At 39.1% G+C, this 12,005-nt stretch overlaps 1 protein-coding gene across 2 annotated transcripts in view; it reads left to right on the plus strand.

The window, feature by feature from the left end:
* ENPP4 (ectonucleotide pyrophosphatase/phosphodiesterase 4) overlaps positions 1-10,814 on the plus strand; it is a 12,495-nt gene extending 1,681 nt beyond the window's left edge. Inside the window, exons 2-4 of one of the 2 annotated variants that reach the window (XM_023512940.1) lie at positions 6,536-7,382; positions 7,964-8,134; positions 10,072-10,814. In XM_023512940.1, the coding sequence (XP_023368708.1) occupies positions 6,569-7,382; positions 7,964-8,134; positions 10,072-10,436 (1,350 nt within the window). In that variant the 5' untranslated portion in view covers positions 6,536-6,568 and the 3' untranslated portion in view covers positions 10,437-10,814. Of the gene's footprint in view, positions 1-6,516; positions 7,383-7,963; positions 8,135-10,071 lie in introns of those variants that run through there. The other variant, XM_003789239.3, reaches the window with a different exon arrangement.
* The last annotated feature ends 1,191 nt before the right edge of the window (positions 10,815-12,005 follow it).

Consider the following 12,005-nt stretch of genomic DNA (forward strand, 5'->3'; position numbering starts at 1 on the left):
TGTCTTGTAATATAATGATTTCATTCCCTGAGAACTTGATTTTCATCACTGAAAACTATTTGAAAACTTCTCACTGGTGATTTTTTTTTATAGCCAAACCCTCCCTATTCGAATGAAATAAAATGTGGTGGAAATGATCCAGCACTGTTAATGAAAGGTGTTTCATCAGGAAAAGGTCTGTTAACACTCTGAAGATTATTACCAGATTTGTGAACTTGGTATTACTAGACTTACCAACTTGTTGAAGACATGACATTAGTAAGAACATAAAGCTACGAATTGCTTTCTGAGCTCAGCCAGTAACTAGATTTCAGCTTCAGCGTAGTATGTAAAAAGGGAGATTAGACTGAATTATTCCTAATTTATATTTTCACAATATGTCTGTCACGGTACAAATTTTTTTAATGTAACATCTTTGTAACATAAAATGGATAAAGAGAAACTAATTTTGAGGGCCTTTTGTAAACTTACTCTTTTTTCTACTCTGTTGTAAACTGAAGTTGGAAGAAGTTAGATCTACCCAAGATTATCAGTCTACTAAGTGTGAGCTCAAGTTCAGAGACCCTTTTGACTTCAGAATTGTAAAGGAAAATAAAACTCCCAGGACCTGTCATCTCCTTATGCAAAAGAGAAGGTCAAGCCTGGAGGAAAAGTCAGTTTAACCCCCCTCCCCCAAATGAATAGCGGTTAGTAATATTATGCATTAGCTGGATTCCCATGCAAAGTCAGGCTGAGAGAAGTGAAGGGATGTGTCCAAGATTGTACAACTGGCGACAAGCACATTCAGGTTTCTACCAGGTCTGTTCAGGCAATGAACAGGCGTCAGAGATCTATGAAGGACTACCCCCATGGATCCAAGGAAATTCTTTGCAGACCTTCTATAAACAAGGGCATGCAAAGTGTAACTTTGGGTCTGTAGGCTAAGTCTAGCTCCTAAAACGAAGATTACACATTAATCATGTTTATTACAAGTTTATCTTTCTTGGTGCAAAACAGGGACAGGCTCAGATCAATCATTTTCCACAGATTGAGGGACGTCTGCATAATTGATTCTCTCCTACTCCTGTCTCTCAAAATTCACCTTAAGAAATGTAAAATGTCCATTTCCTGGACACTAACTCACATCTCACAAGAATGTGACCATTTGCTTCCACTGCCCATCCCTCTGCACTTTTTTCTTTCTGTATGCTCTCTTCCTTTAAATACTGCATTCCTAGATCCCTCTTCAGATAGCATAGGTCACAGATGTACCTGTGGTCTGTGCTTTTCCTGGGCACATCCTCAAACGTTAGCTTAACAAACCTTCCTTGATTGAGATATTTGCTCCATTCACTTATTTGGGTTTGCCAGAGTCTGTAGTCTTTCTGCTCTGTTCATACTACTAAGCCTAAGGACAGGAATTGGGGCACTTGGATCCTGGCGGTGTGTTGTGGGATTACTGAACCCCAGGATTAATGACATGTGTTCTTGGAGCTTCCCCAGCATTTGAGGAAGAAAGTTGTTTTCTTTTTTTTTTGAGACAGAGTGTCACTATGTTGCCCTTGGTAGAGTGCCATGGTGTCACAGCTCACAGCAACCTCAAACTCTTGGGCTCGAGTGATTCTCTTGCTTCAGCCTCCCGAGTAGCTAGGACCACAGGCACTCACCACAATGCCCAGCTATTTTTGGTTGCAGTTGTCATTGTTGTTTAGCAGGCCCGGGCTGGGCTTGAACCCTCCAGCCTTGTTGTATGTGGCCCATGCCCTACTCCCTGAGCTACGGGCACTGAGCCTGAGGAAGAAAGAGTTTGATTTGTACTTTGTGGGAGAGGTGTGGATATAGGGTTTTTTACATTGTTTTACATGTAGGACATGGTATAAAACATTTTCACATTAAAACACTCAAGTCTGTATCATGAAGTGCAAAAGTCACACAAATTTTGTGTCAGGGCATTTAAGATCACAATTTAACTTTCTTCTCTTTTAAAAAAATAATAGTTTTATTGAGCTATAATCCACATACTATTTAATTCACCCACTTAAAGTACATAGCTTTATGGAGTTATACAACTTGTCACTGAAGTCAATTCGGTAACATTTTTATCGCACCAGAAAGAAACCTCATACTCATTGAGATTACTACCCATTTCCCCCCAACTCCCAGCCCTGTGTAACTATTAATATACTTTGTCTCTATGGAGTTGTCTGTTCTAGGCGTGTCATCTAAGTGGGATCAAACAATAGGTGATTTTGTGACTGTCATCTTTCACTTAGTGTGATGTTTCAAGTACTTTATTCCATTTGTAATGGTTCTTCTAAGAACTTAGGTTTAAAAACAGTACTTGGTGGTGTATGAGTTTCAAGCACAGTGTTATAAAGAAGTTTTGGTACTGTAGAACAAAGTCAGTGAGAATAGAAAGCCTGTCTTTGTTTTTCCAGAATGACACCTGATTTATCATTGCTTGTTTATGCTCCTATATGCATATGAGTAGTATATATTGGAAAAGCATAAAGCCTTTGTTCCTTGATACCTGGCACATATGTATGTTTTAGTTTTATGCACTTAGTTACATTAGATATTTGTCAAACGATTTTTAAAAAATGATCTAGAGGAGTGTTTGCAGAGCAGGACTTCATGTGTGGTAAGTAACTTTAAGATATTTTAGAAACACAAACCATTCCTGAAGAGCTAGTATAAGTCACCAGGGTGAGTGATGATTATCTTTTACATGTCATTATAAATTTCAGAAAGAGTGTAAGAGCAGGGTGTGGTGAATGAAATTAAAGTTGGCAGTTATTTCTGTCATAATGTCATAGTAATTTGTATACAGGTTGGGCCTGGATATTAGGGAGGCTTGGATGCCAGGCTGAGGTATTTGGACTTTTTATATAGGTAGGGGGACCCTTTGAATATTTTTTTATTGGTGTGTCAACAAACAAAGCTGTGCCCAGGAAGATTAAGTTGGCAGCAGATGTTGGGTGAGAAAGGGAAAGGTGAGTTGAAAGGCAAAAATGCTCTTGAGAGGAGGAAATGAGGACTGGAAATACTGCAGCCGGAGAGCTGGGAAAGAGTGGGGGCTGTAACAAGTGTTCTAAGCGGGTTCCTGGCCTTCCCCCTGGACTGCCTGGATCAGAATCTCCTAGGCGTAGCAGCTAGACAGCTGCACTTTGAAGCTTCATCAGCGATGCTGTGTCTACCGTGCTGTCTTATGTGATGTGGGGATAGGAGTGACTGGAGTGTCCACTGATGGTGTACGTGAAAGCTGTCTGGGTGACTGAGAGATGAGGAAGCTGTTTTAAAGGATTAGGAAACTAAGGACGGGTCTGACATACATCAGATGCGACTCGCAGCAGAACTGCTTGTGCAGTGGGATTGGCTTGCAATGTAGAATAATTATCCAGGGAGAGCATCAGGGCAGTAAATAAAGAATATTTTTTAAAAGTAGATTTAGGAGTATCTTTTCTCCATGAGAAGATACTTTGCCACCTATTTACTATTTTAACTCTACTCAGTTATTGGAAACAAATATTTGGTTAAGGAGAAGTAGCTATACTCAGAAAGAAACCAGTTAATCCAGTCAACCCAAGCTTTCATAGAGACCTGTATGCCCTTGACTCAAGTTCTAAAATTCCCAGAACCGAGGGCAGCAACTGGCATGATACCGTCTGATCAGACTCAGTTAAGACCATCTGAGGGAGAATTTGAAGCTAGGTTGTGCATAAACATTGTCAGAGGGCACAAAATCCTGGATTAAAAGTTACCAAGATTGTTGGTAACTGAAATGGCTGAGGCCTGACGGGGGCTGTGTCTGTGGAAGTGCCTGTATTCCTCCTCTGCCACTTAGTAGGATCGCTGCTCTGTCCTGCGGAGGGTGGTTTGATTTTGTTACTCTGCATAGTTTTTGGCTTCTTCAGTAGCACCAGCAAACCAAGCATCTACCTCAGTTTAAAAGGTTAGCGATTTTCCAAACCCAGAGATCCTCACAAATAAAGAGATTCTGTGCCTTTGGTCTTTTTGATTTTTTAAAGTCAGTGTTGTTTCTTTTCAGAGGATCACAAGTTTAGTAAGCATTTGAGTGACTGCAAGTATACGGGTCATCTAGGTGGTATGTCAGAAAGAAAGAGGGAAAGTTTCGGTCTTAAGTATTTGCAGTCTAGTTGAGCGAAGGAAGAGTACATAATAATGATGTGTGAACTTCATAATTTATTAGCTGCTCCTCTGACCTGGGGCCTCAAGAAGCCCTGTGGCCATAGCCATACCCAGCACCTTCGTACCCTGAAATGATTAATTCACTCCTTTCATTCTGACCACAACGCTGTATCTTTGCAACTTCCCCTAAAAGTTACTCTGAAAACATCAGTTCTTTGACGTCATCAGAACCTTCAGTCCAAAAACCTCTCTACTTCTCACATAAGCTTATCAGTTTCAGCCTAGATGCTATAGTTCTGTAGTCCCTGAACCCAGGCCCCTGGGCTATCACTGGTTTGTGGCCTGTCAGGACCGGTGCTGCACAGCAGGAGGTGAACAGCAGGTGAGCCAGGGAAGCTGGGTCTGTATTTACAGCTGCTCCCCACTGCTCACACACTGCCTGAGCTCTGCCTCCGGTCCCCTCGCTGCTGGCATTGGATTCCCAAGGAAGCATGAACCTTACTGTGAACTGCATGTGCAACAGATCTAGGTTGTACATCCTTACGAGAATCTAGTGTCTGAGAACTCAGACACCACTGGGGTGGTGATGCTAATGCCAAGTGTGGCTGCAAACACAGGTTGGGACCGTCTAGTTGCAGGGAAACAAGCCCAGGGCTCCCACTGATTCTGCATTATGGCAAGTTATATAATTATTTAATTATATATTACAATGTAATGATAGTAAAAATAAAGGCATAGTGAATGTAATCCTCACCCTACCCCTGGCTGTGGAAAAACTGTCTTCCATGAACACAGTCTCTGGTGCCAGAAAGGTTGGGGACTGCTGCTCTAGCTCAGCTCAGCTGCTCTTTAGTCAGCATCTTCAGCTCCCTTAGTCATCCTTCGGTTGCTGGCAGGATCTCAGGCTGAGGTAAGATCCTCTGCCTATTTCATTCTTAGCCTGTGCCAGGGATGCGAGTTGCTGGGGAAAACCAATCGTGTGTGCTGCTATGACAGCCGTGAGCACTGCCCACGGATCCTACCATTTCCTTTTACTCTTCTGCCTTGTCTACATTGACCTTTGCAGACATTCTGTGTGTTTCTCAAACCTCTAAACCTTTCACCACTTGACTCCCTCTCAGTAATTGACCCCACCTCCAGCCACACAAAGACTGCTGCTGTCTTCACGTCCTGCCCTCAAACCTGTCAGCTCACCTGGCCTTCCTCCTCTCTCTTGTAATGGAAGAGGCATCCTGCCCACTTGAAGCCAATCATCCTACCAATATCACATGTTCCATTTTCTTAGGGACCAAAGAGGATAGAGACTAAAGGCAGGGAGATTTATTAGGGGACAGCACTATTTGTAATCAATGGCACAGCTCTGAGCGAGGGTATTAGGGAGAAGTATCTTTGACAGTCAAAGGGAAGTTTGAGAGGGATCTGGTGATGAAGTGCAGTTCAGCAGCTGTTAGATTTCTTCAGAAGTTACTGTGGTGTCCAAGTCCCTCCTAGGCTTTGTCTGTTAGTCAACCTCATGTAAATAGGTGCAGGCTAAGCGAGGCCTTTTTCTCAAATAGCATTTGTTTTTTTAATTGCCTTTTCTATGCCAGTTTTTTTTTCTTTTGAGACAGAATCTTACTTTGTCACCCTTGGTAGAGTGCTGTGGTGTCATAGCTCACAGCAACCTCAGACTCTTGGATTTAAGTGATTCTCTTGTCTCAGCCTCCCAAGTAGCTGGGACTACAGAGGCCTGCCACAATGTCTGGCTATTTTTAGAGATAGGGTCTCACTCTTGCTCAGCTTGGCCTCAAACGCTTGAGCTTAGACGGTCAACCCATCTTGGCCTCCAGAGTGTTAGGATTCCAGGCATGAGCCACCATGCCCGGGCTGTGTCAGTATTTTTCAACAAGATCTGGCAATGAGCCAGTATGATAGAATTTCCACTATTTTGTGGGTCAAAGGAACTCTGGGATACTATTCATTAAACTAGAAATATCTCCCTGTCTGGAGCCTCTGGAAGCTTGGGATCACATGTATTTGGTACAAAAGAATCATTGTTGTTTCTTCATCTGTTGTTATTGTTATTAAGTGTTCAGAAATAATTTCTGTTGCTGCAGATGAGCAAGACAGAAAACAGGAGTATGTACGTGGAATATTGGAAGGGCCCATTCTCCTTCAGAGCGTGAAGGACGGGGCAGGATGTGTATAAATAGGAAATGAGACGAGAGAAGTACTTTTTATTTTTTTGAATTTTAGCTTTAGTTAGTTATCTTTAAATATATGAAATTATTTAATTTTTAAATTAATGTAGGTAAAGCTGGCATATAAAAGGTTTATAAATGTTGGTTCTCTGTCTGTTGGCTAATTTCTGAAACTTAATCCGAATCAAATAGCATGAGTACTTAAGAACTGTGTTTTTGTATTTTAGGAACCCTGATTGCTGCCCTTCACCGGGTTCATTATGAAGTTACTAGTAATACTTTTGTTTTCTGGACTCGTAATAGCTTGTAGAGGTAATTTGCCACCCAAGTTACTACTGGTGTCCTTCGATGGCTTCAGAGCTGACTATCTGAAGAACTATGAACTTCCTCATCTCCAAAATTTTATTAAAGAAGGTGTCTTGGTAGAGCATGTTAAAAATGTTTTTATCACAAAAACATTTCCAAACCACTACAGCATCGTGACGGGTTTATATGAAGAAAGCCATGGCATTGTTGCTAATTCCATGTATGATACAGTCACAAAGAAATATTTTTCTGACTCTAATGACAAGGATCCTTTTTGGTGGAATGAGGCTGTCCCTATCTGGGTGACCAATCAGCTTCAGGAGAACAGATCAAGCGCTGCTGCTATGTGGCCTGGTACTGATGTGTCCATTCATAATACCACACCTTCCTATTTTATGAATTATAGCTCCTCAGTGTCCTTTGAAGAGAGACTAAATAACATCACTATGTGGCTAAACAATTCGAGCCCACCTGTCACCTTTGCAACACTCTATTGGGAAGAACCAGATGCGAGTGGCCACAAATACGGACCTGAAGATAATGAAAACATGCGCAGGGTGTTGAAAGAAGTAGATGGTCTTATTGGCAACTTAGTCCAAAAACTCAAGATGTTGGGATTGTGGGAAGATCTTAATGTGATCATTACAAGTGATCATGGGATGGCCCAGTGTTCTCAGGACAGAGTGATAAATTTGGACTACTGCATCAGTGAGTCAAGCTACACTCTTATAGATTTGAGCCCAGTTGCTGCAGTACTTCCCAAAATAAGTAAGTAAACTTTTAGCTGAGGGATACTATTTGAAAGGGGCAATTGATAGAGGAGGGAGAGTTATGTAAGAGTGGAGTTCTGATTTTTTGTATAGGACCATATGATCATACTTACTCAGAGAGGGATTTTAGGTTTTTCCCCAAATTTCAAGTTTTGGGAACCTTATGATTGATGTTCAAAGCAATTATTTCTTTGCTTATTGATATATTTCCTAATTTTTCACACTGTTAGAAAAAAGGAAATTTTTATCCTTAACCATCTTGGATTTTAGTGTGAGATACCTTTCTTATGCTGATCAAAGAATTAGTACTTAGTAGTAATGTAATTAGTTTTTATACTTAGGAAGCTAAACATTATCTTCTGTCTATAAAAGTCCACCTGGATAATCCACAAAATGAAATATGCTTGGAAAAATTGTATTCAGTGCTCCACACTGTCATATTATCAGTGCTGTTTTTTAAGAATAAAGTGATTTTGATAGAGGATGTTGTATAGAATTATTCCACTTAATTCTAGTCATGCATACTTTTTCCTTACCAGTCAAACATAATTTTCCTTTACTATTTCCTTTTTCTTTCAGATAGAACAGTAGTTTATGATAAAATGAAAACCTGTCACCCTCACATGAATGTTTATCTCAAAGAAGACATTCCTAACAGATTTTATTACCAACATAATGATCGAATTCAGCCTATTATTTTGGTTGCTGATGAAGGCTGGACAATTGTGCTAAATAAATCCTCACAAAAATGTAAGTATTTATTTAGGATTTTTCTGTTGTATCCTTCAGACACATCACACGCTGTGATACTGTGCTGTTAAGAAGGTACTTTGATTCAGAGATATTTACACAGAATAATTCAATTTCCAGCTAGATAATTGTCAGGTCTTCGTTTGATAGCAATAGCAGTAACCACAATTTCAGGATAGACAGAAGGGTAGGTAACCTTAAGGGTGAAAGCGTACTTTCACCTTCTTACCAAAAGTGCAATTATTGTCACTAATTTTCAGGATTAGTTCTCTTGATCTGTAGATCGAAATAAAGAAACAAAAGAGAAAAAGTAAAAGTACCAGGGGAGAGATTAGCTAGTTCAAATGTTCTTTTCTTGTTATGTTTAAATTAAAAAATTTGTTTGAGTAACCTTAAGCCTTTCTCCAACAGTAAAATCATTTACCTGAATGCTACAATTATTTAGAATACTGGGCAACAACTGCAGAATAAACAAACAAACAAAATCTGTGTAAACAAAATAGACATATCATAATCTCTTCTAAACCTGAGAAAATGTATGGAGGGAGGTACAGATCTCCTCAACTAACGCTTATTTTCCCATTCAATTTAAATGCTTTTTTAAAAAATCTGATTTTGTAGTCTATAGCAGGGGTCAGCAAACTTTCTATGTGAAGGACCGGATAGTAAATATTTTAGGCTTTGTGGGCCAGCTGATCTCTGTCTTGGGTACTCCACTCTGCCTTCTTAGTGTGCAAGTGGCTAGGGACCTTATGTAAACGAATTGAAGTGCGTGTTCCAGCCAAATTGTTTGCAAAAGCAGGTGGAGGACTGAATGTGGCCTTGAGCTATAGTTTACAGATTCCTGATGTACATCAACTGAAGCTTCAGGGAAGGATAAGAGAGACTTAGGGTCTGGGGGGTTTGTGTGTTATTTGTATTTATGTAAATAAGTATGTATTTGTATTTATGAAAATAAAGCCAAGCATAGAAAAGAGAACATTAACTGTCCACAATCCTTCAATACAGAAATACAAACAAATGCAAATTATGAGTTTTCTCCCATCTAATCTTTTTTCATTGCAAACATAATACATATTTTAACATAGAAATCATAATATCTATATGTATTGTTATATTCTGCTTTCTGTCATGTTGATCATATTTATCATTTTTATTGTGAAATATTTCAAATATACAACTAAAGAATATAAAAATATCAATATACTCCTCACTCCGTTAAAATATGAAAGTGAGAGCTTATTAAATGCAACTAGTGTACCTTAAAAGCAGTCTTTGTTAAAATAAAGCCAAAAATGAGCAATCTAGTATTGGAATTATATTAGGGACCATCATGTGTTTTCCTTTGAGTCAGAATTTTCTTGGTGTTACAAGTTCCAGTCATGTGAAGTTAGACTTCACATTCAGTGCAAGAATCCCTTCTGTAACATTTTCAGTGGTCTGGCCCTCTGGATGTTGGGTGTTTACCAACTATAATTAAACCAGTAGTACATTATGTCTTCCTACCTCTTATCACAGGACAGTTGAGATAGGTAAGGCTGCAGGTGAGCCTCTTTCCCCTTCTTCCTCACTTCTGCTCTCCCCAGTTATATAAGACCCTCAGCCTGACCACTCTCATTATCACTTGTGCTGTTTGCAGTAGCTTTTGCAAACAGAGATTGACAGGTGCTGTAAGTGGGACCAGAGCTAAAAGTTAAGTACATCAGGTTGAGAAGTAATGTTAAAGTCTAAAGCCATGACTGACTGGGAAAAACAGCGTGGGCGTGTGAAACAGGAGATGTGGCACAGTTGAAGAAGTAGAGATTTTTATTTCTGACCCCTGTTTGGTCCAACTAAACAGAATCTTAAAGGTAATCTAATGTATGTACACTAGAAGAGAGTTATTTTGTAGTAAAAGGGACGGTCTTATTTACTAACATCATTTTGTTCTTTTTCAGTAGGTGACCATGGTTATGATAATTCTTTGCAGAGTATGCATCCATTTCTAGCTGCCCATGGACCTGCATTTCATAAAGGCTACAAGCACAGCACAATTAACATTGTAGATATTTATCCAATGATGTGCCACATCCTGGGATTAAAACCACATCCCAACAACGGAACCTTTAGTCATACTAAGTGCTTGTTAGTTGACCAGTGGTGCATTAATCTCCCAGAAGCCATTGGGATTGTTATCGGTGCACTCATGGTGCTAACCATGCTAACGTGCCTCATAATAATCATGCAGAATAGACTCTCTGCACCCCGTCCGTTCTCCCGCCTTCAGCTACAAGATGATGATGATGATCCTTTAATTGAGTGACACATGTTGGGGTTTATACAAAGTGTCTTTGATGAATCACAAAACTAAGGATTCATCCATGGAATGGTGTTGCAACTATGAAAAAGAATACTTTGGAAGACAAAGAACAAGCATGCTAAAATCATTTTGTTTTGTTTGTCCTTGTGTTTTCTTTGGTGACTTTGCTAATGCAAATAACCCTTGACCATAGTAAAATTGCTAGTAAATCATTACTTAACACCATCTATGTCTCTAACTAAAAATAGCTTTTGGGAAAAATACTCCCTTTTGCCTTCCTTTTTTTTTTTTTTTTTTGCATTGAATATATAATACATCCTTAAATGAAATACATCAAAATTTAGTAGGCATGCTTCTCTAACAAATGTATATATTTGTAAACTTAATGACAGAAATCTTGATACAATTCATGAATTTTGTGTATCAGGGAGAAGATGTTTTCTATATTTTTGTATTTACCTCTACTTAGTTTATATCCCAAGTAACCTCTTGAGGTAGGAAACTCTCTGTGATGGTTAATAAAATTGATTAACCGGGCAGAAAAGACCTAGCATATGAAGAAATTATTTTAAAGGAAGCTATTAAAAAACAAAACCAACTAAGACATGTGGTAAAAACCTGAGTTGTCACCATTGTGTCTTAAGTTATTGAAGTCTCAAAAGTGAAATCTTTTGAAGATGATTGCAAATAAGAAATTCAAAGAAAGTAGAGAGAAGGACTTTCTTTCATTTGTGCATAATGCCTTTGTGTGAGTTACATAGTTGTGTATGTGTGTATACAAGTGTGTTTATGTGTAGGTGTGCAGACCTTGTGTGACTTACGACGGGAGGAGGTCCAAGGCGGGCTGTGGCCAGGCTTCCACATGTCCAGAGAACACAGCTCTCAGGAAAGGTTATTTTTGCACTTCATATTTGTTTACTTTCTCCTCAGTTACAACCTAAAATCAGAACTTTAAAAATTCATTAATTCTTGTTATCATTTAACTTTCTTAGGTTGCTTATTGTAACCTTAGGTATCCTAGTGCTACAGAAAAATTTATGACCTGAGTACAAACCTGACTTTGATCAGATCAGAGTAAGGAATGAAGATTTTTCTATTTACTTTAGGGACTTTACTCCTTGCTTTTTTGGCTGTAGAGTAGTTAAGAAATTTAAACTGTGATTTAGTACGTTCTGCTCCTTGACACCATTCACGTGTTACCAGCAGAATGGCCTCAGCGCCACTCTGCTTCTTTTTTACCTTTAGTAGTTAATCACAGAAATAATCACTCTGCTCCTGTCTTTAACATGTTCGTTCACAGCTAAGGATTTGTTGCAAAGAAGTGTCATCCTACTTTTGCTAGGTGGTACCTTCTAATAATCAAAATTAATATAAAGAAATTGAGTTGAATAGTAGACTAGATTATATTTAGTAGAGGGAAAATTAGGCTCAAGAACCCATTTGTCAGCACCAGAGGCAAGCAAGATCATGGTGTGATCTTTCAAGTTTTGACTACATAAAATAAAGTTGGTAACTTTTGCTGATACAGAACTACAGCAAGCGTGCAGCCAGGTAAATGTCGATTATCTGTGA

The sequence above is a fragment of the Otolemur garnettii genome, unplaced genomic scaffold, assembly GCF_000181295.1.
Source record: "Otolemur garnettii isolate 467f Iridium unplaced genomic scaffold, OtoGar3 scaffold00031, whole genome shotgun sequence".
NCBI classification, from domain to species: Eukaryota; Metazoa; Chordata; class Mammalia; order Primates; family Galagidae; genus Otolemur; species Otolemur garnettii.